This window comes from Eumetopias jubatus, unplaced genomic scaffold (assembly GCF_037043125.1).
Source record: "Eumetopias jubatus isolate StellerSeaLion01/CBP00866 unplaced genomic scaffold, mEumJub1_p1.0 scaffold_8, whole genome shotgun sequence".
Lineage (NCBI taxonomy): Eukaryota > Metazoa > Chordata > Mammalia > Carnivora > Otariidae > Eumetopias > Eumetopias jubatus.
This window is the reverse complement of record NW_028274814.1, coordinates 119,693,309-119,721,150: the sequence shown is the minus strand read 5'-3', so window position 1 is coordinate 119,721,150 and position 27,842 is coordinate 119,693,309. Positions and strand designations below refer to the sequence as shown.

At 36.9% G+C, this 27,842-nt stretch overlaps 1 protein-coding gene across 1 annotated transcript; it reads right to left on the bottom strand.

Moving 5' to 3' along the window:
• Positions 1-10,064: 10,064 nt before the first annotated feature.
• Positions 10,065-25,304, bottom strand: TMPO (thymopoietin). The gene is made up of 4 exons (XM_028121609.2): positions 24,607-25,304; positions 17,321-17,447; positions 13,911-14,069; positions 10,065-12,804 (listed from the first exon to the last, which is right to left on the bottom strand). The coding sequence occupies exons 1-4, from the start codon at positions 24,883-24,885 to the stop codon at positions 11,288-11,290; spliced, it is 2,082 nt and encodes a 693-aa protein (XP_027977410.2). The 5' UTR covers positions 24,886-25,304; the 3' UTR covers positions 10,065-11,287.
• Positions 25,305-27,842: the final 2,538 nt, after the last annotated feature.

Here is a 27,842-nt window from a genome sequence, read left to right as displayed (position 1 = left end):
TTCAAGCAAGTTAAAAAAAAAAACCCCACAAAACTAAAATTCCGCACAGCTAATATGGCAGCATTAAGTTCCCCCACTGGATTTTCCCATGCTTTTCATTAATATTAAGAGTACACTGTTTCTTCTGTTGAGAATTTTGTGATAAAATAAATTATGAAATGTGGAAGATATCAAATTTACATGGATCTTTAACAAATTTTAGTGTATCTTTTAACTACAGAGAGTCAATTCAATCTTCCTAACTTAAAAAAACCATAAAATGATTTTTTAAACAACCTGATTGTTTTGCTGTTTATTGTTATGCCCAGATCAAAACCACCTTTGGTGAAAATTCATTAAATGTATCATGCAGTTAGTACTTTAAAGCTTAATTATACAGGAGTTAATCAATTCAAGCATCATACAAAGTCCCATTAAAGTCCCATTATTTGACCTTTCGGTGAAAGACTTCCCAACAGCCCAATAACACTTTCAACCCACATCAGTAAGAGAACATATTAGAAGCAGCACACAAATGAATACTCCCTTGAAAAGTGGAACTTAAGAGGCACACAGTAGCAAGCAGATAGTATTAGCATATCATACTATATTACTTTTGATTGTCACTAATAAAAGCATGTCTTTAAAATGATACACACACACACACACACACACACACACACACACCCCACCCAGTTAAGAAAGTTCTGCTCCCTCCCACTGCAAAAAACAAATATAAAAAATTTCCTCTTTAAAAGATCAATGATAGCATCGATCTAAATTTTATGCATTTACTTCAGCTCTTGTCAATGGTTTCTTTGGTGTTCTTCTGGGTATGTCTGAGAATTCAGTGATTGGCAGAATAGGAGCTGCATGCTTGAAATTTCCAGTCACCCTATTGACAACCTGCCAAGATTCAAATTATTCAGACTCAGAATTATCCAAACATAGCAAAGACATGTAAAAAGAAAAAAAGATACTCTATTTCTGTAATATTTGAAAACTTCCCTTAATAAAAATTTAGGCAAAAGAACCTAGCAAGGAACATATTCAGTGCTTCTCACGTGAAGCCTTAGCACTCTAAATATTTTAGCAAAAAAGTTTCCTTATAATACTTAGAGGTAGGATTCTTGTACAAATTTATATATATATATATATATATATATATAAATATAAAACTTGGCTATACTGAAAAATTCTAAAATTCAGGATTATATGGGGAAATGAGTTTAAAATATAATTGTTTAAAACACAAGTTTGAGATTTGCCAAAATTTACCACCTCCCCAATTCTAATTAAAGGGTAATTTACAAAGAATACCACTTGTATAGTTTATGAAACATATTTACTAAGGTTTCGTTGCTTGAAGCCATTATAGTTTCAGCTATGGGAGTACTCTCTGAAATTATTGCACCATCTATACGAAAATGTTCTGAAGTTTCCACCTGTTAGTTTGAAAACAAAACAAAAACAATAAATATAAAATAATCACTAAAACCCTACCAATCTGAAAACCCAATTCTAAGCAATAAGCCTTGCATCACCCTTTTCCTTGGAGTTCTTCTTGACCCTCTTGTGGATTCCCTAGTTAATGCCTGCAGAGGTCCGCCTTTTGAAGATCCACTTGTCCATTCAGTCTCAGTTATTCCAGCTTGAGAATAGCTCTATTCAAGCATCGACACATTAAAAAAGTCATATTCTAACATCAAACACCTTAATGATGGCCATTAGCTAGCACACTGAGAAGTCATGAAAAATCTCCAAATGCCAGCATTTGCAAACAATGCCATGCCCTCAAAGTATCTCTAAATGTATTGACTGAACCAATATGCAGGCATTGGAAAACGCTTAAACTATAGTAGAATACACAGGAGCTCACAAATTGTAATAAAAGCAAGAAGAAAAAAGCACGTAATTTATCACCAGCTCCTTCTGTGACTTGCTGTTTGCTATTTGGCTCTCGTATCACAACTGCATCTCTTTGGCTTTCTAAACAAAAAGCAGGCTGATCATGACTTATAAAAAAGTCATTTATTATAACAAGGCAGTTTCCTTTAAAAACAAAATAAAATTTTGTAATTGTTAGCACAAATTAAATGTTATCTTTTTCAAGTAGTTAGGATTATGTAAATAGGTTCAGTTTAAATTATAATCTACACACAGCTATCTGAACTTAAAAGTTCCCAGGTGTCAAACTTTTTCTTAGAAACAGATATTAACATTGAGCAACAAAAACCTGGTGGTCACCTCTTTCACAAACTGGCAAGCCTATAACGTCAATGCCAAACCCGATGCTTACCCACTCCTCACTAAAGAAAGATACCAATAGTGATGGGTCACTGGTATGTTCCAGATTCCTATCTCCCTGAAAAGGCAACCAATTTTTCATTTCAAAAATAATTCAGTAGTCCTTACATAATAGTTTGAAAACCACTAGACTTGTACTTCTCAAACTACAATATGCATATCAATCACCTGGAGCTTTTGTTAAAGTGCAGATTATGATTCAGCAGCTCTTGGGTAGGGCCTGAGATTCTGCATTCCAAGAAGCAAGTTATTCAACTCTGAAGCTATTACCAGATAAATTAACCAGAGAACATCCACCAGTGATTAGTATTATACTAGAGTGTGCTTATACTGTCACTTCTGCTTTCAAGCTAATAATTTATCTAAATAACTGATGCTTTTGTATTCAAGTGAGTGCCTATTAATTTTAAAGACAGATGTATTTTACTCTTATCCTGGGACAAGAGTGCTTATCCAATAAGAATGCTTATTTCACTGGAAACATTACTCCAGAATCCCACAAGGTACAAACATATTCTCATAGCTAATTTCGCATCTATCTATATTTGGGATTAACATTATAAGAGTTTCTCTTTAACTTGCAAATGGAAACTCTGGGTTCCTTTTCCTGCTATCAATTAGGAAATATTTGCTGAATGCAAATTTAATGTCAGTCAAATCTGTTAAGTTACATACAAATATGATAAATGCTCATTAATAGTTAAATTCCTGATTGTTTGAATAGAAAGGAACAATAGTTTTAACCTGAGGTTCTCAATCCTGGCAGCACAATATCAACTGGGGTGCTTCTGAGACGTATCAAATGCCCCCAAGCCTACCTTGGTCCAATTAAGTCAGAATCTCTTCTAGAAGGGCCTTGGGCATAGTTAATTTTTACAACTCCTGAGGGGATTCTGATGTGCAGCCAGCGTTGAGAACACATGCTTTAAGATATTGTAACTGAACTGTGATGCATCTCAAAGTCAAGTATTTTCTTATAATTACTTTCAATTCTGCTTCCTCTTTCATAGTCAATTGTTGCTCAGTGCCAGTAAAATTAATTAGAAGCAGTATTTTAAAAATATTCTGGTTTGACAGTCTATTTGGTATAATCAGCATATACTAAGTATTTTAAAACTCTTCAAAGAATTAAAAACTTCATTTCTTTTTTTTAGAAGATTTTATTTGAGTGCACAAGCGTGCATGCACAAGTGGGGGGAGGGGCAGAGGGAGAGGTAGATGCAGACTCCCCGCTGAGGAAGACCCTGGTATCATGACCTGAGCTGAAGACAGACGCCCAACCAACTGAGCCACCCAGGTGACCCTAAAACACTACATCTTTTTTTTTTTTTAAGATTTTATTTATTTGAGAGAACGACAGCAAGAGACAGAGCACAAGTAGGGGGAGTGGCAGAGGGAGAGGGAGGGGGAAGCAGGCTCCCCACTAAGAAGGGAGCCCAATAAGGGGCTTGATCCCAGGACCCTGGGATCATGACCAGAGCTGAAGGCAGATGCTTAACCAGCTGAGCCACCCAGGCACCCCTATATTTCTTGAAAGGGCTAATAAAACTGATAAAATATAAAGACCAGATATTTTATCTTTGTCCATGAAGGTGGGGGTGAGGGGAAATATCGCTCTTCCTTATCTACCAAATTCCAGGATTTTCCATGTTATATTTTGAACTGAAATAATCTCTTCATCAAAAATTTTACCAACATCTACTGAAACTATTATAGTTAATAAAAAAAAATAACGTTTACATTTCTATTAGTCATCGTTGACATTAAGGTCAAGTTCCATTTAAAGATTCTTTTATTTTTTTCTACAGAAGGAAACACAAGAAACACATTGGTTGCCTGTGAGAACAGCTGGGAAGGGGCGGGAAAGAAACTTTTCACTATAAATCATTTATACTTCCTTTTGTCCAGGTTTATTAAATTCTTTGGTTGAGGGCTGTCAACTAGTTTTATTAGTTCTTTCACTATTATTATCTAATTCAGAATTCATCACCTTCACAGAAAATTGACAACTCTTCACACACCAGAAAAGATATTCTGAAGTTTTTCTACCAGAGTCCACTATAAACAAGTGAAAATTAATGACTGAAAAGAAATTCACGGCTATGTAAAATTAGTAGTTAATGTGATTGCTATATACTCTTTGTCCAAATACTAATTGCAGTGTCATCTACTTTCAACAAGATGTTCTGCAGCAGCTCCTCTTAATTTATCAGGAAGCCAACAGGAGAAAGAAACAGAAACCCTCTCACGTTGCCTTTCAATAAGCTATCAGGCAAAAAAGACAGCAGGCAGTTGAGGCACAAGAGATTGCAGGAGCTGGGCTATTAAAGGAGGCTATAGATCTCTCAGTAAAAATACAAGCTCTAAACAAAGTTTACATAAATCTAAGTTATAAAAAGAAATAGTATAATTAAAAGCCACTTTACTCTGAAGAACTACCAATTTAGTAATCTGGTTAACTCATATTAACTTTTTCAAAACAGTGTCCCATCCCTCCATTAGAGAAAGGTACTCTCATACATTGCTGGTGGGAATGCAAAATGCTTCAGCTCTTATGCAGGGGATTTGATAACATCTAGCAAAATTACCCAGTAATTTCAATTCTAGATTTCCCCAAGATAAATCGGCTAAAATATGAAATGATACATGTAAAAGGCTGTTCATCAGTTCATCTTTGCATTACCTAAACAGTATAACTGAAAATAATCCAAATATCCACCAAAGGAAAGTGGCTGAATAAAATACAGTACATCCATAAAATGCAATGACATGCAGTGGTACAGAGCAATGAGGAAGATGGCTAGACTGTGTTCTGATTTGGAGTGACCTCCGTGTTTAGATTACCAGAAAGGTAGAAATGTGCAAGTTTACTGCCTTTTATGTAAGGAGGGAAGTAAAAATAAGTGTATAAATCTATGTATTTACTTATTGTTTTCAAAAAGAAAATATTAACCCAAACTTAATAGAAACAGTTACCTATAAATGGAAGGAACAAAGATAAAAGCCAGATTTCAGATTCCATCTTATTTTGCTTAAAGAAAACTATATATTCTCAATAATTAAAAAATAGGAAAGAAAAAAAATTCATTCAAGTAATTTTATGCACAGTATTTTGATTTTATGCTCAAAAGACAAGAAAAACTGCAAAAAACCCCAAAACTGCCATTTAGCAGCATTATGATCAGGAATACTGTATTTAGAAACATCTATATAGTGATAACTACATAAATCACATTTTAAGAACCAAGATACTCAGCATAAGAGATATAGGGAGAACACCCAGAAGTTAGATAGCTTGCATTCATAATTTTGATGAACTCATGATTTATTTTCTCTTTCTAAAAAATAAGTACTCCTAGCTCTACCTAGTAAAAAGCCTAGAAGCAATGGCAACCCAGTAGAAATAAACAATCTAGCACCCCAAATATTTTCAATGGAAAGGATTAGGGTTCTTTGGAAAAATGGCTGATTTGGTAAAAGGCAGGCAATATACACGAGCCTGGGACATCTTACTGTGGCAGAAAACAAGAAACTATCAAAGACAAACAGGGTCAATAAAACGACACAGGAACTGACACAGAATGACACAGGAACCCAACGGCTAAAGATGGCACGATTTGAACATGGAAAAAGAATGATGAGTGTAACTGATCATAAATGAAATGTGTAAAAACCATTACTAGTTAAAAAAAATTTTATTGATCACCTTTCAAAATGACTAGGCTTTAATTTGAAAGTTGGCAAATTATGCTGGCTCTCCTGTGTGAATTTTATTTGAAGATAACTATGCAGATCATGAGGGAAAAGTTACTTAAGAGAATGAGAAAAATCACTACCTTACAACCTCAAACAAAATAGTGGATCTAGGCAATAATCATAAATGGCAGTTGTAACCATTAAATGAAAAGGGTGATGTGGAATTAGCATCATTTGCCTCCTGAAATGATGCAATATGAAAACCAGAACACCATTTATGAAGTATTCGTGTCAAAGAAACTGAACCTGAATCTAACCAATCCTCTAAATCTATGCTGTTCAATATGGTAACTGTTAGCCACATGTGGCTATTTAAATTTAACATTAAAATTTTAGTTTCTCTACCACACAAACCACATTCCAAGTATTCAATAGCCACATGTGGCTAATGGCTACCACAATGGACAGAAGGTATAAAAAACATTTCCATCATCACAGAAAGGTCTACTACCCAGTTCTACTACAGGTCTAACTCCAGTCTACAGAAAGTACAGAGTTACATAATAAGAGATTAAATGACACTTGTAGAAGCAATCTGCCAAATCCAGAGTTTGGGAAATTCTGGAGAGAACTGACTTGGTTTCTTCACCAAATTAATGGAGGGGAAACTTACAGTGGAGATAGTTATAGGCTTATGAGATAAAAACAAAACAAAACAAAATACCAAATGGTATGTGTAGCTTGCTTGGATCCTGATTTGAGTAATTTAATCATAAAAGAGGTATTTCTGAAACTGGAGAAATTTAAACAGATTAGACATGAAAGAATTATTAATTTTATTAGGTGTGATAGTAGCACTGTTATTATGTATGTATATATGAAATAGCTCCTATCTTTTAGAGATATATACTGAAATACTGACACTTTAATGTGTGAAATGATGTCAGAGATTCGCTTTAAAATATTCCAGCAAAAAGCAAAATAACAAAACCAAAAGGAATTTAAAAAGCTGGAGGGTACAGGTGAAGATGAAACAAAACTAGTAAAATGTTTAAAACTTGTGAGGCTCTGTGACTAAAGGGTCATTAAACTCTTCCCTCCCATTTTCTTGATGTTTTAAATTTTGTATAAGCCATTGTCATCTCCTAAATCTACTATTTACCCTGTCCCTCAGTTTGGATTCCCCAACTCAATTAAACCATCTTTAATACCATCCTTCATCCCGGCTTTTAACCCATCATCTGACCAGTCCAGCATTCCTGATGGCACTATACCATCCTGCCTTCATACTGTAGACTAAAATTCTCTATACTTGTCTATTTCATTGTCTTTCACCAGATTTTCCTAGTTTCTCTTGCTCTATTATTTCCTTATTCTTCAGCATGACCCTGTAGCTCTTCCCTAGTAATACGAGATAAAAGGGCAATAATATCTTTATTCCAGTATTTGGTTCTATATTAAACAAAATCTTTCACTGAGTGCTCTATACATTCTCCATAATCACCAAGTTCATTTCTAACAAGTAATTCTGAAATTCAACTTATCAAGTACATCAAACCAAGACAGACATGGCTTAAGAAATCAAGAACTTCTCTGAGGATGTGTGACTTTAAAATGACAAAGAGAAGATGGAAAAGATAAATAACCAACTAGACAAATCTTTCCAGCTAGACAAAATAAGGGTAAGGAAAACGACTCCAGGGATAACTATCTTGTAAAGGTCAGCCAAATCAATGCTAGATTAGTCAATAATTTGTTCTCTGTAAATTAGTTCATTTATACCTGTGCTTATTAGTTCTCCCTTAGTTTCCTACATTTTCCTTTTGAAAAATTGTATACTGCCTCACCTACAATGAAAAAGATAAAATTTTCACCTCAGATAAGTGAAGTGCGGTCTTAGGAACAGACTAGCTTCGGAGTTGAGGGAAAAGTCACAGAAGACAAGCAAAAGTAAAAGCAAAGTTAGAAATCTAGACAAAGTTAATAAGTATAAAATCCTTCCCGTCCTTTAAAAAAAATTATGCTTAGGTAGGCATTTATTTCCATCTTTAAAAATATTTCCCTTAAAAGGCAGTATGACTGACTGAACCATGCTCTGCACAGAATCAAACACAAATGAGACATTCATTAAACACTTGCTTTTGCATAAGCACAGGCTATACTACTGACAAAAAACATGAAGTTTAGATTTCTAATGCCATTTAATGAACAGTGGAATGAACACTTCATTGAGTACACTGGAATTTAACCAAAGGCTAGGACACAAGCAAATTAGTGTTGTCAGATTACTTATACCTGAACACAGTGATCATAAAACTAAAGATACCTGATTGTGTTCAACTCTTCTTTGCTTGAGTGTTACTGGAGTCTTTGCTCTGCCCTTTAGTGGTTCTCTCTTCTCAAGCTTGAGCTCTATTTTAGAGTCTGGAAATAACATCGGAGAAACATTACTCTCTGAAATACATAATAAACTATAATGTCATCCTAACATTACTCTGGAACCTTGGTTTTAGGCACATTCTTATGTAAAACAAGTTTGCCTATTGGTTATTACCTCAACAGACCATGACTGTTCAACTGCAATTTCTGTCTTTAAAAACTTTACTTTCCCATTCTCATTTTATTCCATTTTTATCTCTCCAACTCCTTTGTCTGATCACTGCTTCTTCCTATTTATTCTTTCCTTTTTCTGGAACTACCTAAAACATAAAGTGAATTCAAACTGCCCGTGGAGGCTTTTCACAAAAAACTACTTGAATGTGGGGAAAGGATATTGAAACACATAGTTGTTAATATTCTTTTGTCCATACAGTGCATTACTACTATATCAACAAAGGTTAGTCATTAAAATTTGAAATATGGAAGAAAGAAAGCTATAAGGCATTTTAAGACTGAAAACACCTGTATGGTATCAAGCCTCTAATAACAAGTAAGTGCAGTAATGTTACTACTTTAGTACAATTTAAAAGTCCTCAATTCTGTTTTAATGTGATTATAAAAAAAACCTGGGTATAACTGAGGAGGTGAGGAAGAATCCTGTTTACAGAAAATAACACTCACAGGTCATTTCTCAAGTTCCTCCTCTCCATAATAAAAATAACATTTCTTTAAAGAGAAGCTAGTGCATATATATTAATTAGCATATCACCATGATGCCAAACAACTCAAATATATCTCTTTATAGTCTTCAATATTCCACTCTCCTAGCCTTGATTTTTATCACCATTTGAAGAGCTAGTTTTTAATCTCTACATCCAACATGGGGCTTGAACTCATGACCCCAAGAATCACATGCTCTACCAACTGAGCCAGGCAGGTGCCCCTGAAGAGCTAGATTTTCAAAGACTTGTTTAAAGTTTTAGTTAACTCCCACATTTTTGCGGCCATTAATCATAGGATAGCAAAATTAGTGTCTGTTGTGACTACTAAAACTTGTTTATTACCAAAAATTTAAGTTAGATTACTTTCCTACCAGAGATAGAAATGGAGTCAATTCTTAAAAAGCTTAGTTTTTCATGAACTTGATGCACTGGTGCTAAAAAGTAGTCAGGACAGTTAGGTTTTGCTAACTATCTAGTCTAGTACTAGTCAGTCCTGAGTCTACTTGCAATTTTCCCCCAAACAGTGATTTTTACCATGTTAGTTCAAATAGTTCAATTTTACTTAGGATTAAGGCATCAACCCCACCCCCACCTCCCCAAATGTCTATTAATGGATGGATATTGATATATTTATATATTAAGGGACAACCCTTCGCATTATAAACCTTATGTTTTATTAACACAAAATCTAAGAATGAGAAATCACAAAGTAAAGAACCCAGTAGTAATTGAGCAGAAATTGATTAAAGTATCTGGTTATAGATTAATTCCTCTCAAATTTAAATTCGAACAGCTAAAAACCTGGTCTTTAATAGAAGAAAAACCACACAACGATAAAGAGTATTTTCAACTATACCATTGGAATCTCAAGCAAGTTTCACTGAAGAAACAGAAAAGGAATGTTCATGCACAAATACCTAACTTGTTGCAACTCCAAGAAAAAAACACACATACAACAGGTTTCTGGAGACCACACAAAACTGTTCAAATTACAACTTTATTGAATTTGCAGAAGCATTCTACAGTAATACATTTAAAAAAAAGTCACATAGCACTTAGTAGGTACATGTATACATGTACATTCCAGAAGACAAATAACAAATAAAATTACTCCCAGGAACCTGCAAAGATGGACATGTATACTAAGAATATGATAATGGCCAGGAGGACCAAAGGGACTGTATTTTGCTGATACTTAATACTACTATTTTCCATAAAAATACAAAGAAACTTGATTATTAAATGCCTCTACAGTTAGACTCATCTTACAATCATAGAAATGAAAACACAGAATATACTGCTTTATACAAAAGAATATAATATGATTTCTTATGAATTTTTAAAAACCTAATAAATTTGCTTTTTAGAATTTAGGTTAAACCTAATCATCCATGAACCACAACATAACTTGAAAGTATTAAAAAAAAAAAAAAAAGCCCCACTTTTCCAGTGTCTAGTTCATCTGACAAACTACAGTGATGAGAATGCGCTATTCCAGAATTATATGGTTTAGAGAAGTATTTTGTAAGGTGTGGTCCAGGAACTGTTGCTACCAGTCCTTGAAGAAATGAGACACTTGTACCAGAATGTAAACTGGCACATTGTTTTATCAATAAAATTTTGCCACAAAAATAAACACTGTCATTGATCTAAAAAGTGTCTCTAGATCCAAATTCTGGTGCATACTTATCTGTGGATCAATAACTGTCTGTAGACTGGCACTTTGAATTTCATTGATCTAGATTATGAAGGAATACAGAAATAAAAAACAAACAAAAGAATAAAAGAAAAAAAAAGTAGACAAATTCCAGAAAGTGAAAAGATATTTAGTAAAACTTAAATCAGTGAAGACTCCACTTACATTCTAGTTATTAGCATTTTCTTAGTTTTGGAGAATTGTAAAATCTTAATAGGAGAGAATGAACTGTATGGGGCAAAAATGTGACCTACAAATCTTTAAATTGTTTGTATCAGGCTTTTTCTATCTGTGCAACTGAAAAAATAAAAAAAGGTAGTTCTATGTAAGCAAATACTTTTATATTGTAATTTGATGGGTAGAAGCTTGACTTTGAAAATAGCCCAACCTGGAGACTAAAAAAAAGATTTTCAAAGAAAATTTTGGCATAAAAGCACTTGAAGTTCTTAGGGAAGCTGCTAAGTTCCCCGTATCAAAGATCAAATAGGTATCTTTATTCTTAACGTTATTAGCGTTTATTTCCACGCTTTTTAGTTACTTTGTGTACTTCTCCTCCAAATAATGTTCCACCTTTAAAGGGCGCAACCACCAGCTTATTCTTTGAAGCTGGATTAATTTTACAGTCCTTTAGCCAGAGATAGCGGCGACCTAAAGTGGAAGATCCCATGCTATGGGCAGCCATCTTTACTTCATCAAATGCAGCTTCACAAAGAAATGAGGCTGCATCATATGTTTTGCTCAGAATCCCAAGTGCCTGGTGCATATGACTAGGATCTGAGCTAAGAATTTGTGCAGCCTGACTAATGTCTGCCTGCAGAGCCCTGACTACAAAGGCAGTATGAGTTGCAATCTGCAATGCTGATGCTGCAGCTTCGTATGTTCTACAAAGTACTAAGTCTAACTGTTTATCACAGGACTCCGTGGAAGCTGCCTGAATACCTACTGGTGGAGTGGCTTCAGAAATAAACTCCAGTATTTCATCATCTACTTTCGGAACTGATAACATCTGTGTTGCCTCTCTGGAGGAAATTGGATACTTGCATGCCAACGAAGGCAGTTGCCTGTCAATTTGCTGCCACTCCTCTTCAATTACCTTTAAAATAGATTCATGGAAGGGAAAAGATAGTTCTGGGGCATCTATTCTCTCATGTTGTGATGGGTTAGACATTTCTATGCCTAAGGTAGTGAGTGAGTGAGAGACAACAGTTTTGGCAAAAGATGACATCAGTTCAGATCCAGGTGTATTTTGAAATGTCACAAAGGAACCTGAATCCTTTTCCTCTACTGTCTTTTCACTGGGCCTAGGGAATTTTCGTGGAGGAGACAGGGATTCAGTGTCTTGATAATCAGATCGATCAATTCTCTTCCATCTGTTTTCTATATCCAGTGGGGGTGTAGAGTTTGAAGTCCCAGGCAAACTACCTACCCCACCCTGGACCAACAAAGAATTGACATAATCTCTGATTGCCTGAGCAAGTGGTGGAGAAATTACTTGTGATCTCTCAGACTCTTCTAGTGCTTTCCTTTCACTGGAGAGAACTGACTGATCTGAAACACGGGACCTCTCAGTACACAATGGTTGAATTCCACTTTTCTCTCCACGATAAATATTTTCTACTGTATCTTTATAGCAAGTAGTGGTGGTTTCTTTAATCAGTGAAGGAGAAGCTGCAGCAGAGACCAACATGGCAGCGAGTTCATGCTGAGAAGATGCCGAAGAACTTTTCTCTACACATCTATCATGGCTAGACTTGGAGGAAGTAAACAAATTCCCTCCAGAGGCTAACTTCTGCAACTGTTCCCTGCCAGGCAAGGTTGTGGCAATAAGAGGTTCCCTAGGTGGGTCTCCCTTAGAAGTATGAACTTTCTTAGCTGCCTGTAGTTCAGTCCTGCCCAAAGGAGGACGGGTGGAGATTTCAGGAAAAGAAACACCCTGAAAAAATCCACCAGAGGGAGTAGTTGGAAGTTCAGAAAAAGGAACAAAATCCCTAGTGGACTTCACTTTCTTGTGTTCTTTCTTCTTTCCTGTAGAGGCAAAAGAGGCAGGAAGTTTAAGCATTACTTGTGTTTAAGTTGATTTTATTCTTTGCCTCCTTGCTAACATAGTGCTGTTGAAGGAAAAGACTATATTTCATATTCTGAACAACCAATTCGACACACTGTGCCCTGGCAGGCAGTGCTTATGAAGATATAAGCAATTTGGGTCAAATTAAATAATCATGAAACTGACAAGTCATATGCATTAAAACTTTATAAATATCAAGTTGTTCTTATTACAGAAAGGTCATTAAATTCACGTACTAGTTTCAAAAAATACTTAAATATTATGGTCAAATTTTCTTAAAATAGTCTACTAAAAATGTCAAAATATTTGCTTCATAGCTGCCTTGAAATCACATCACCTACCAAAACTATAAATTTAAATAGAAATAGAAAACAGAGAATATATGCCATATTATAAATACTACTACTATATATTAATTATAATAAACTGGACACATGTAATCTATCAGTAGGATAAGGTCTCAAAAGGATAACAGAATAAAGAAAAGCAAGTGATAAGATTTGGCATGATATTTATATAGTTTTTTTAAAGTTCAAAATAATGTTATGTTTTAGATGCATATGAAAAAGTATTTGAGGCGCCTGGGTGGCTCAGTCAGTTTGTCCGACTCTTGATCTCAGCTCAGGTGTTGATCTCAGGGTCATGAATTCAAGCCCACACACACACAAAAAATGTATTTAAAAATGGATTGGAAAGATTAGCACCAAATTAATGATGGTGGTTGCTTCTGTGTTAATAATACTTGGAAAGGGTAAGTGGGGAAACTTCATGTTTATTTTTAATATTTTATTCTTTAAGAAAAATGAAATTTGAAGCAAAAAAGATAAAGGTACCTGGCAATTTTAGGTGACCAAAAAAAAAAAAAATCAGACATTTGTATATTTCTGTTTCTTAGAATTCTCAACAAAAGGTATTTAAATCAAATTACTTGGAGGATTACTGATGATATGAACAAAAATTACATATAACTTGGTAATATTTAAAATTTTATCTTCTTCATGGTTACTGTATCTTATGAGTCTGAAAAAAATTACATATATTTGACTAACATCATTTAAAATTTTACCTTCCTCGTTGTCACTGTATCTGTCAGAGTCATTACTTCCATTCTGTCTTGTATTTTCTGCTGATGAAGAAATTGTTGGCAGGGGAGTAGATGATCTTGACTCTGCTCCCTGTTCCCTCAGTTTCAACAGTTTTTTCTCATACAGCTTCCTGGTTGTTCCTGTATTAAGGCAGAACTTGCTTTAGCATTTGTATTGTCTTATTTAAGATCCTGATCATTGTCTTCAGCAACATTGAAATGTTACATTCACTCTTTCCTCTTCTACATTTAAGTGCTTTAAAAACTATATAAAAGATTCTTTTCTAAAACAGTTGTTTTTCTGAGATTTAAATACATGATTATAACAACGTTTCTTTTAGTAACCTGGCATACATAGTAGATTGATATAAATTTTACTACAGATCAGCTACTAAAGAGCCATGTATGACCAAGTATTTTTGACTGAAAAGTCTTGGACTGTATTTTTTCCCAGTACTATGTAATAGTATTTCCCTTGTAGAAAAAGTCATTTTTATAAACAGACTATATTCCTCTGAATACTATGATTAAAACCTCACAACTCTCAGAGTTTAATATGCCTAAAAAGAGCCACTCAGGTATGGGAAAAGTCATACAAATCATTTTTTTAGTTGATTTTCATATAACACTGTATAAATTTTGGGGGCACCTGGGTAGCTCAGTGGGTTGGGTGTCTGCCTCTGGCTTGGGTCATGATCCTGGGGGCCTGGGATTGAGCCCCACATCAGGCTCCCTGCTCAGTGGAGAGCCTGCTTCTCCCTCTCCCTGTACTACCTGCTCGTGCTCTCTCTCTCAAATAAATACAATCTTAAAAAAATAATCTGTATAAATTTAAGGTGTTAAATCACGTTTAGATAAAACTACTTTGTGATTAAAATGACCTTTTATGGAAAATGTGTGCCACAAGCAGAAATTACATACCAATTAGATAACAAAGTAAAATGGATTATAAACACATTTTTAACACATTTCAGCATGAATGACAATTTAAAGCCAAAAACAGCTTTTATTTTCAGGGTGGCTGGGTCGATCAGTTGGTTAGGCATCTGCCTTCGGCTCAGGTCATGATCCCAGGGTCCTGGGACTGAGCCCCGTATTGGGCTCCCTGCTTGGCGGGAGGCCTGCTTCTCCCTCTCTCACTCCCCCTGCTTGTGTTCCTTCTCTTGCTGTCTCTCTCTCTGTGTCAAACAAATAAGTAAAATCTTAAAAAAAACAATAACACCAAAAATAGCTTTTATTTTTTATTTTAGACTAGCTGTATATCTCCCTGGTTTCTATAAGCTGAATAAAATAATAAATATACATTTTTTAGAAACAACACATCTCAAAATGTTATATAAGTAGTTGTAAGATGAACAGCTAGGGAGGGGGAAATGGAAGATGTTGGTCAAAGGGTACAAAATTTCTGCAAGATGAGTAAGTTCTGGAAATCTAACATATATAATGGCCTATAGTTAATATACTTGAAATTTGCAAAAGTAGACCTTAAGTGCTCTCTCATCACACATTCATACACAAAATAAACTGTGAGGTGATGGATACATTAATTGGCTTGATCACAGTGATCAATTCACAATATATAATACAAAAACATCAAGTCATACACACTAAATATATGTAACTTGTCAATTATACCTCAAAAAAGCTGGGAAAAAATGAACTGCTGGTATGCCAACATGTAACTTAATATATATTAATATATAATATACATTTTTGCAGCATCTTCCTTTTGGAATTTTAAATGAAAAATTAGAAAGGGTATCAAATGTGTGTTGGTGTCCACAATAGCCAAACTGTGGAAAGAGCCAAGATGTCCAACAGATGAATGGATAAAGAAGATGTGGTATATATACACAATGGAATATTATGCAGCCATCAAAAGGAATGAGATCTTGCCATTTGCAATGACATGGATAGAACTGGAGGGTGTTATGCTGAGTGAAATAAGTCAATCAGAGAAAGACATGTATCATACAACCTCACTGATATGAGGAATTCTTAATCTCAGGAAACAAACTGAGGGTTGCTGGAGTGGTGGGGGGTGGGAGGGATGGGGTGGCTGGGTGATAGACATTGGGGAGGGTATGTGCTATGGTGAGCGCTGTGAATTGTGCAAGACTGTTGAATCACAGATCTGTACTTCTGAAACAAATAATGCACTATACGTTAAGAAAAAAAAGAAGAAGATAGCAGGAGGGGAAGAATGAAGGGGAGTAAGTCGGAGGGGGAGACGAACCATGAGAGACGATGGACTCTGAAAAACAAACTGAGGGTTCTAGGGGGGAGGGGGGTGCGGGGATGGGTTAGCCTGGTGATGGGTATTAAAGAGGGCACATTCTGCGTGGAGCACTGGGTGTTATGCACAAACAATGAATCATGGAACACTACATCAAAAACTAATGATCTAATGTATGGTGATTAACATAACAATAAAAAATTAAAAAAAAAATGTGTTGGTAATTATATTCATAGGTTTATTACCAGCTATTGGGAAGTAGTGTGCTAAATAAAATGAAAGACAACATTCTAAATTTTTGTTTACAACTTCACCTATAGGAAAAAAAAATCTGAAATCTTCAGTGTTCAAATTTTTAAAAATTTTATTTTATTTAAATTCAATTAACATATAGTGTATTATTAGTTTCAGAGGTAGAGTTAACAGTGATTCATCAGTTGTGTAAAAACACCCAGTGCTCATTATATTACGTGCCCTCCTCAATGCCCCTCACCCAGTTACTCCATCCCCCACCCCCTCTCTTCCAGCAACCCTCAGTTTGTTTCCTATGGTTGAGTCTCTTATGATTTGTCCAGTGTTCAAAATTTTACATAACTTAGAAGACCAAAACAGACGTTTCTCATCTTGAGGTTACTGTCAAGACCCTCCAAAATTAAGGCAAAAATCACCGACAGTAACCAAATGATGGAAATCCAGTGTATTTAGTACCAAGTTTTCTTCTTTTAGTTTGTTAAGGGATCATTCTTGATTTCCAATCAAAACAAGACTTTAAAAACGGTACTTTTAATGATAACTGAAAATGGGTACTATGCTATGAACTGATTAACTTGAGTTATATTAGTAAGTCTGTCACCAATTTACTGACTTGGATGAATTTGGCCAACTATATCACCTCAGATTTTCCTCAATTATCATGTAAGATCCCTATGTCTCACCAGGTAGTTGTGACATGAGCACCATATGAAACAATTTCAACAACAGAGATAATCTTGGAGATTATCTAAATTCATTTCTCTCATTTTCCTCATATATAGTTAAGGAAACTGTGTCCGGGTCATATAAATAATTAATGATACACTGTTCCTTAGAACCCAAACTCTGCTAGACAAGAAAACAATGTGGGGCACTCACAGAAAAGGAAATTTTACCAACTTACCCACAATAGGACCAGGATTCACTCCGTATTTCACAAGCTGATCCAGAAGATCTTCATTAGTGAGCTCTGTTACATCTAGATCATCTTTATCTTCTAGTCTGGGTTTATCAGTTTTCTTTGTGGCTTTCTGTTAACAAAATCCAGTTATAATTTCCAGTTAAAAAATGTTGACCTACTATATAGGACTGTATACAATAAACACGTAAACTCACCCTCTGTCGATTTATAGCTTTATTAGGCCTTAGCAATTTAATTAAATTAAAAGCAACTCATTATTTGAAGGTATTATAACAAATAACTCATATTTTAAAGGTATTACCATTAAAATGGTCAGTTTTGGCTAGCCTATCTAAAGAAGAGGTGATGGCATAAAAAATTCAAGAGTAAACAGAGTGGGATTAAACATTTTCACCCAGACATTCAGAAATACGATTTACTAATGACCTCTTTTAAAAATCCTTAAAAGTTTAAATTATTCTATGTAAGTTTAAGACTATACCATAAAGATATGTTATATTTAAAAATGATTTCCTTAAACAAGCACATCAGAATTTAAGAAGCCCAAATGAATACAGTGACTTTAGTGGCCAGTTTTTGACCCATGAAAGAAGTCAAACTTTATGGCTATCACCTCTTGACACAGCTTTGTCACCACACTTAGTCCTATGTGGCCGTTTTCTTAGGAAAGGTTAAAGAACGTGGAACAAGCTTTGAGAGAAATTTCAAAGGAATTTTTAAAAAAATAACTTAAGCAATGGGCAGTATTTACTGGAAAAACTATGTAAACTATATAACTTCCAAGGCTAAGCAAGAGAAGAAAGCAGAAGTATGGGTACCTTCTAGGGATGTGGCAGATAGCCTTACAAAATGCCTCAGTAACCCCAGAAAGCATCAGAGAACTGAACAAAAAAATGGCTGTTTAAATAATGGGCACAAATATCAAAGTCAATGTAGGCCCAAACTGCTATTTAAGGCAAACGAGTCGATACTGAATCCTAGAAATATTTTATGCAAAATGGTGAAAACCATAATTGTATGGACTGCTTACTTTCAATGATTCTGAGGGGGGGAAAAGAAATATCAGACATGATTTGGCCATGTGTTAGAATTTCTGTTTTTTAGCCAAATAAAAATTTGAAATATTTTATATAACGCAGGATTATGAGAAATTGTTTTTTAAAGATAACTGCTAATAAGAACAATGACATCAATTCAAGAGAAATCTTTAATACAACTAAAAAATGGCCATGGAAGTTAGTGAGGGTACTTTCAGAAGACTTTAATACATATATTGCACTGAAAAAGGATCAGGCTCAAATCTTTAAGCAACTTACACATTAATGTCAAAATAGTTACCAAGGGTCTAAGAGTTCTATATAGCATAGCCTTGAATTCTTCAGAGAAGAAACTTTTTTAATCAAATAGACCAAATCCTGTGTTAATGACTTACTTGAATTTTCCAAAAGGTTGGAAAGAAAAACTCCCCTGAATAACATAAATACTTTAAATAAAAGAAAATCAGTCAAGTACAGATTACTGGTAGATAATCCCTCCCACCCTAAGAATTTTCAAATTTTATTATCAAGAAAACATCCAAGAATTTTAGTTTCTTACAACAGCCTGAGGTTTTCAAGAAATCTCCTTCTTTGGCACTCATCACATTCCACCTATTTGTAAACATACTTTTTCTTCTCCAGATGGTGAATTCCTTGAGCAATAGTCCCTAAGTCTGGTTATCAGAACTTCAAAACTTTTGGAAAAGTTAACCCCTATTTTAAAATGTCTTACCCCAGTCTGAGTCCTAATCTTGGGCCTGAGAATCTGTATTTTAACGTGTATCTCAGGTGTTTTGGATGCAGCATTTAAGATAGCAGAAAGAAGAGGCACTGTCATATTCATATTGTATCCCAAGCATCTAAAATAAAAAAAAGACTGCCTGACACAAGAGTAGGTATCTGACAGATGTTTTGTTGAGTGAATGAAAGTGCCATCTAGGGAGGAAGAAATAAGTCATTAATTTTTAAAAACCCATTTCTTATTAAGAAATAACAAAAGGCTTGGGGTGCCTGGGTGGCTCAGTGAGTTAAGCATCTGTCTGACTCTTGATTTTGGCTCAGGTTGATCTCAAGGGTTGTGGGATGGAGCCCATCCCCGGCTCCGCACTCAGATTGTCTGCTTCAGATGCTCTCCCTCTGCCCATCCCTGCTCTCTCTCTCTCAAATAAATAAATAATATTTAAAAAAAAAGAAATAACAAAGGCTTATCAAAAAAAAAAAGGCTTATCAACTCAAAGCGGAACCCAACAGTCCTATATTTTCTTAAAACTTAATGAAAGAGGGTGCCTGGGTGGCTCAGTCGTTAAGCGTCTGCCTTCGGCTCAGGTCATGATCCCAGGGTCCTGGGATCCAGCCCCACATCGGGCTCCATCCCAGGGTCCTGGGATCGAGCCCCACATCGGGCTCCCTGCTCAGTGGGAAGCCTGCTTCTCTCTCTCCCACTCCCCCTGCTTGTGTTCCCTCTCTGTCAAATAAATAAAATCTTATAAAAAAAACTCAAGATTACAGCTGTACAAAGAAATCTTAAGAGGCCAATAAACTAGCTTAAGTCAAAAAAAAGCAGGAATTCAGCCATCAAAAGGAATGAGATCTTGCCATTTGCAACTGACGTGGATGGAACTGGAGGGTGTTATCCTCAGTGAAATAAGTCAATGAGAGAAAGACAAGTATCATATGACCTCACTGATATAAGGAATTCTTAATCTCAGGAAACAAACTGAGGGTTGCTGGAGTGGCGGTGGGGTGGGAGGGATGGGGTGGCTGGGTGATAGACACTGGGGAGGGTATGTGCTATGGTGAGTGCTGTGAATTATGCAAGACTGTTGAATCACAGACCTGTACCTCTGAAACAAATAATGCACTATATGTTAAGAAAAAAAAAAAGAAGATAGCAGGAGGGGAAGAATGAAGGGGGGGGAAATCGGAGGGGGAGACGAACCATGAGAGACGATGGACTCTGAATAACAAACTGAGGGTTATAGAGGGGAGGGGCGTGGGGGATGGGTCAGCCTGGTGATGGGTATTAAAGAGGGCACGTTCTGCGTGGAGCACTGGGTGTTATACGCAAATAATGAATCATGGAACACTACATCAAAAGCTAGTGATATAATGTATGGTGATTAACATAACAATAAAAAATTTAATGAAAAAATGAAAAAAAAGAGCAGAAATTCATAACAAGTTACCTGATTTTTATCTTTAATTTGCAGGGAGAAAAATTCCAGAAATTTAATGCTATTTTTATGAAATATTAAATTTAATAGGAATACAAACTGGGAGACAGGTAGTGTCTTACCAATAATTATCAAGCCAGCAGTTTCAATCAGGAAAAAGGAACCATTACTTGCACTGATTTCTGCATCCAGAGTTTCATTCCTTTGAGTAAATCAAAGGATCTTAGTCTCATTTGGTCAAAAAATACCAGGTACCTACTATGTGCCAGGCACTGTTTGCTCTCCAGTTTCTTCCCAACTACCAGATGATCTCTAGTGTCTTTTTCAACTTTAAAATCCAACAGTTCTTTGATAATATCACCTATGAGCTACTATTATTTACTACTTCTTAAAACTTTAAGTAGGGTCCACGACCAACGTAGGGCTTAAACTCACAACCCTGAGATTTGAGTTGCATGCTCTACTGACTGAGCCAGCCAAGCGCCCCCAGCTACTCTTATTTTTAAATTTCCACCACTAGTAGCAAAATGCAGTACAACAATAATTAATATAGAATAGATTCTACTGAGCACTTAGTATATATCAAGTTGTGTTCTGGATAACTTCCTACATATATTAACAGAATCCTAAAAATCCTATGAGACAGATACTAACAACCCCATTTTAGGAGAGGAAACTGAAAACCAAAGTTGCAGAGCTAACTCCAGCAATACAGTAACATTTGAACAGACTTTATGCCTGTATCACTTTCAAAACTTACCTCATCCAATTCTGAAAAAAATATTATGGTAACATTGTATTGCTCTGGAACTAAATAAACACAAAAAAATTCAGAAATCCCATGTTGTAATAGGTATCAACTGCTGAGCACTAGACACCTTAACAAATGCAACCTTTAATAATCCTCAATTAAGTAGCTACTAGTAGTTACTAGATTATTCTTATTTTCCAGATGAAAACTGGGCATCTGATAGACAATGTTTATTGTTCAAAGTCATCCGAATAAGCGGCAGACTCGGAATTTTAATCTCTACTGTAGAATGCTCTGATTCAAAAGTCTCTACACTTAACACCTTACTGTAGAGTATGGCAGTCAATTTATGATTTAACTCACCATCGCTAACATACTTTTTACTGTTCTGTTCCATGTCTTTATATATTTCCTGTTAAAAATTCATGATCCACTAGATGAGACCATTCAAGAATGCTATGCTCCATTGGATTCCAAATAGCTATACCTGCTCTTTGTACCTTGGAATGATGTAAAGCTGATCGCCAACTTTGTGACTTTATTTTTGTGTCAACAATCTAGTTAATTTCAACACCAAAAGCACTGGTGTCATCAAGATGCATTAAATAAGAGCTTAGAAACAAGAGAACTGAAAACCAAAACCAAATTTTGAACATGCAAATACGTTTGTCACATCATACCAAATGAATCTAAGAGACCGTGGCCATGGCTAAATGGAAAGTTTCTGCTTTAATTAAATATACTCCTCATAAACCCATGTTTAAATAGAAGGTATATGTTCTGTCCTTGGCCAATCCACAGTAATGTTTGTTTTAAAATGCTAAAAATGTACCACTTAAAAAAATCTGCCTTATCTACAACTCTCAAACATCATTTGACTTTCTGCTAGATTATATTCTTTAAGAAATGTGACATTATTTTACATATGGTGCTAACAATAGCCACAACATAAAATATTGTACACATAAGAGTAATGTGCCATGGAGAATAATTTTATCGATTATTATAAATGCCCTAAGGCTCTTTTCCTGTAAATTCAAGATTATTTTTCCTATGCCTGACAAAGTCTATCATATTCCTAAATTCAATTATAAGTCACTTTTACTTAACGTGCTTTAAAACAGAAAATGATGCTACCGCCCAACTGCCACTATTAATTTTTTCAAATTGTTGACACCATTGAGCCTGGCATTTGAGTTTTAAAAATTCAAGGCAGGTAAGACTTGAATCTATGGCTATCAAATAGTTTTTCTTAATATGGATTAAAATATTAAATGAGATATAAAGGGCTTAACATGCCACTGGACATTGCAGATTCTCTTAAAATATTAATTCCTTTCACCCGAACTTATTTGCATGGTGCTGATCAACTTTACTAACATGGGAAATTTGAGATGAAATGTGTAACAAACACGATCAATTAACGTACAAAAAAAATCCAACAAATTATATAATCATGGTAGTGGGCAGGGTCTGCAGAAATCAATCTCCAGGAGTTACCAGCAGTTGGTAGAAATTCAAAAATGTTGGATAACTGAACTTCAATTTTTACACCTCCAAGAACACAGAGTAGATTGTGACATACTTTTTTTTTAAATTGAAGTATAGTTAACATACAATGTTATATTAGTTGGGACATACTCTTTTAAAAAAATTTTCTGAAGGAAAAACATCAAAACCAAGGTGGAGGTTTCTGTTGAAAACGAATCATAAAAGTAAGTTAAGAATGACCAATCCTATTATAAACACAACCAAGTAGTTCCATGGCTCAAGAATAATACATTTACACAGAAGACAATATAGGTTTCTACAGAAGACTCTCTTTTTTCAAGTGTGCTGATTTAAATGGAGAAGATTTCATTCCCACCAAAAATCTTTACTAAAATCGTTTGAATATTTTTTCCAGAGGGGTTGGGAAAAAGCAGATAACGGATATGCTTTACTTTCTCTTTTTTAAGAAACCTCTTAAATTTCTCTTTATTATGGAGAAGTAAATTGGCTTTCTTCAAATCCACAAAGACATCAGAAACAATAAAGTGCAGTGGTATTTAACACAAATATTTGACACTCCTATTTGCCAGGCGCGGACTTAAGACATTAAGATTTTGAATTTCTCTAAAGCTCAGGCTAAGATTTTCAGTTAAATCTACATTATTACATCTTTCTTTCATTTCCACCTGGTAGTCCAGAAAAACACAGATAGATTTTTTAAAAACTAACAACACAACTTTGAAAGACGCAGTACTTCTGAGTTACCAAAACTCAACAACTCTAAACTCCACAAAGTCTTACAAAGCAACGTATATTACATCCAATCACTAGTTTTAACTACAGTCTGTCATGATTTGAAATCTGAGAAGTAGGCAGTTCACGCCAACAAAACAGCATATAAAAACCCACAGAACAAAAACTATTCTCAAACAGAATACGCATCTGGTAGAACCAATCTGAGATTTAACTAGGATTAGATATTCCAAATTGCAATCATTGATACGTCAGAATGTCAAGAAATGAGTTCCGAAATCTCTCCTTTTCTTACGCAAAATTTACCAAAAAGGGGGGAAAAAAACACCCAAAACCCAAACCCTCTGTAACTAGAATTTCCAATTATTTCAGCGTATAGGATAACCGCTTAAAGATGTTATTTTAAGGGCTCACTTTAAATTAGAACATTGCCCCGCCAAAAGATGGCTTGTTGCTGGAAAACTTAAACAAGAAAAACAAACGGTTCAAAAAGCCCTCCATATGCAAAACCATAAAAAGGCGGGAATTTCTTTATTTCAAATTTTGGTTAGAAATTAGTATGTCACAAATTGCCCTCCAGGGAGCGCTCTGAGACTCGATTACTAGTCATTTCAGTTAATAAAGCGGGAAAACGCTCGAACGTAACCTACTGCAGTTTCAGGCTGACCCTCCTCAAAAGGCTTTCGAATCGGGCACGGAAGTCCCCGTCGAAATACCCACTCCCGACGGTCAAGGAACACCGAGCTATCCGCGAGCCACAGAACAGCAAACGCCAACTTCACACCTTCAAGACACACAACCGCTAGTCTGCGGCCCCAACTTCGCGACTCTCCCCTCCAGCGGCCTCCCTCTCCAGAGCCTGCAAGCCCGCGGCGAAGGAGCAGAATCCTGCGTCCGCAGACCCACAGGCCAGCCTCCCGGTCCGGCGCGGGGACAGCCCCGCCGCCGAGGAGGCCCGAGGGGGCGCCAAGGAGGGAGGGCTGCGACCGCGCGCGGGGCGGGAGGGGTAGGGGCGACAACCGCCAACCGCCCGCCTTTGTGGCCCCGGCCGGACGTCCTTACCCTGCCGACTGCGGCCCGGCTGCGGCCTGAGACGGCGGCCCCGGAGCCGAGGACCGGGGTGGGCTCGCGCTCCTCGTCGCTGGAGAAGTCCGGGGGCCCCTTGCTGTTGGCGCCGGCGGCGAGCGGCGGCCGGTTGCGCGCCGTGAGGTGCTGCAGGTAGAGCTGCACGTATACGTCTTTGCGCTGCTCCCCGATCGGGAGCGTCACATTGTTGGCGACCAACTCACTCTTCAACTTCTCTTTCGTCAGGACCGAGGGGTCTTCCAGGAACTCCGGCATCTCCGCGGCGAATCCCCTTCCCCGCAGACCTCACACCCGCAGCTCACGCCGGCGCGCTCGCTCTTTGCCCGGGGTGGGGGGGGACCGCGCTGCCGCCTTCGAGCCTCACGGCTCCCGCCCAGGAGGAGCGCCGCGGAGCAAAGCAAAAACTCGCACACACAAAGCAAAGCAAAAGCCGGACACAAAAGCCCCCCAAGCACAAGTGCGGACCAAGTGCGGGCAAGATAGGAGCCTCCACCAACCCCAACCCACACACTACACAAGCAAGGAGAGAGCAGCCTGTTTCGCCCATGCCCCAAGAACGCGCGCCGCCATTGGTCCGCGGTGGGAGGAAACTGGGCAGTGATTGGTAGGAGCCCTCGCGCGGGTTCCATTAGCCGCTGCACCGTGCGAGAGGTTGTAGAAACGCAGTTTAAAAGCCGCTCGGGCGGGATCCTGGGCGACTGGTTTGTTTCTGTTTCCCTTTTCTCCACCCTTCCCCTAAGACGCCGATAAGGGACAAATCGTACTACTTGTGTGTGCGGTTTCCAACCCCCCTCCCCCCCCCCCCGCCCTGCTTGAGAAGAAGCTTTCCTCTCTGGGGTCGATCGCCTTCGAACGGGTCGAATTTCACGCCTGCTGCGAGGACCCTGGGCTGGGCCTTTCTCAATCGTAGGATACTGATTTACCGAAGAATGACCACAGTCTTTCCTTCCCCAAACGCTCCCCATGAAGGGAAAGAAGAGGAGCAAGGCGTGCCTGTCGGCGCTCATCTTCCTTGATTTGGTTTACCTGGGGGGTGGAAAGGGGGAGAGCAAGCAGTTAAATCCCTCTCTGCTTGCGAACGCTTCTTTTGTTCCTGAAATTCAGGAAAAGCCAGACTTCGACTCTTGGGCACTTTAAAATGCCCCTGAATTTGTGACAAAATTGTATCGTCAGATATTCCATTCGTTTCTTACCCTACAGGTTGGGACGTTTCTGAATTATTTCATTTTGAACATTGGGGCACAACTGCATATTTTTGAGAGCATCCCTGGGTTAGTCTTACATAAGTATCTTACCATAACTTAATCACATCTAATGTTTATACAACAGGATGGAGCAAAACGTTTAGGAATGCTTTAATGGGCAACTTAAGGTAACTGAGATGGTGCGTACCTAGATATCAATCATAGAATAGACTGGTGACCTATAATCAGGCTGGGAACCCTAATCAAACCTATATTACTGATCCAAATTAAAAAGTCTCAGAAATGTAATAAGATTAAAATGTCTTCCTGAAAACAAATAACACTGATGACGAATATTTGTGTTTCTTAACGAATATATATATATATATGTTCCAAGATGCTTTCCTCCAAGAAACAAAAGAAACTGACCTTGCATTTAGGGAACTTTAATCATTTCCCCAAAATTCTGACCTCCAAACTTTTATAAGCTGCTTAAATTTTTTAAAAAATGTTTATCTGATTTCTGCATGGTTGTTTAGGTTTGAGGAAATTTTTTAAAAATGCCTTCACTAAAAATGTTCCCTATGAGTTAAGTCATTTTATTTTGTTCAAACTGAGGAGACACTATTTAATGATGGATTCTTTTTCTAGGGGCAATTTTATATTTAAATTATTTTCTAAAACTCAGTATTACATATATTTAAGCAATAGTAATAAGCTAGTAGTGCAAATTAAAAATTGTACTTTAAGTAGCAAATTGTTTTGTACATTTTTAGGATGCCTTGTGAAAGTTACCTCATTTTTCTCCCCACAGCTTCCCTGGGCGCATAGCCAATTGCTTTTATCTTCATGGGGTAACTGAGCTGAGAGGCAAAGGACCATGATTTTGCACCACAAATGTAATTAATACATGTGGGATAGTCCCAGTCTGCATAATCTTGGCAAGACCACAGTTGATGGGTCTATGCTACTCTATTTGAATTAGCAAGTTGAAGAATTTGGCTCCCGCCTGACTGTACTAACAGTTTTTAAGAGGTAGGTTTTGATGCTGTATCTGAAAGGGGTCATAGTTACCAGGACTATATATGATCTGACCAGGTTGGGTACATAGAAGGGTCTCCGGGCTCTGACAGCGGCCCTATGGTCTGAGGTTACCTGAGCAGCCTGGTCCCTGAAATGGATCCTTAAAGAAGGAGACATCACTGGTACCTGAGGATAATATTCTACCTAAATTTGATGTGAGTAGAATACAATGATGAAGTCACAGAATCACCCAAGGATAGTGCAATGACTTTTTTGAAAGGGCCCTTGCACCAGATATTTTTCCATTTTCCAGGCCGTTTAATTTTTAAAGACAGTACTTCATCCTACTTTTTAACCACACGCTAAAAAAAATCACCTGTTGAGTTTGCAAGGTATTTGCTTGTTTTTGCAAGTTGTTTTAAATAGACAGTATGGGGCACCTGTGTGGCTCGGTTGGTTAAGCGTCCAACTTCTGATTTCAGCTCAGGTCATGGTCTCAGGGTCGTGAGATTGAGCCCCACGTGGGACTCTGAGCTCAGCATGGAGTCTGCTTGTCTCTCTCCGTCTGCTTCTCCCCATCCCCACTCTCCCTCTCTCAAATAAATAAATAAAATCTTTAAAATAAATAGACAAGTACTATGCCCTACAGGCCAACAGTAAAGATAATATAATTCACAAAGAACTGCATTCTAGATCCTTGAAGTGAATATTCCTTGAGCAAAAACATTTTCATTCCCTTTCATTAATTGTCTCTCCTTTTCTTAGACACTATCAACTGGAGGTTACTTGCAGATTCTACATTTCTCAGGAGACATGGTTGATGTCATAAGCTATCAGACAGTGAGATTGCCTTTCTACCTCATCCATAAAGTCATGACTTACCCAATTCAGACTTGGAATTGTCCTAGATGCATCCAGCTATATCCCCAGCACTATTAATTTTTAGTGATGAAGGTAATTTTTGCTTTTAACTCTGCTGTAGAGCTCCTAAGTAGGAGTTATTTT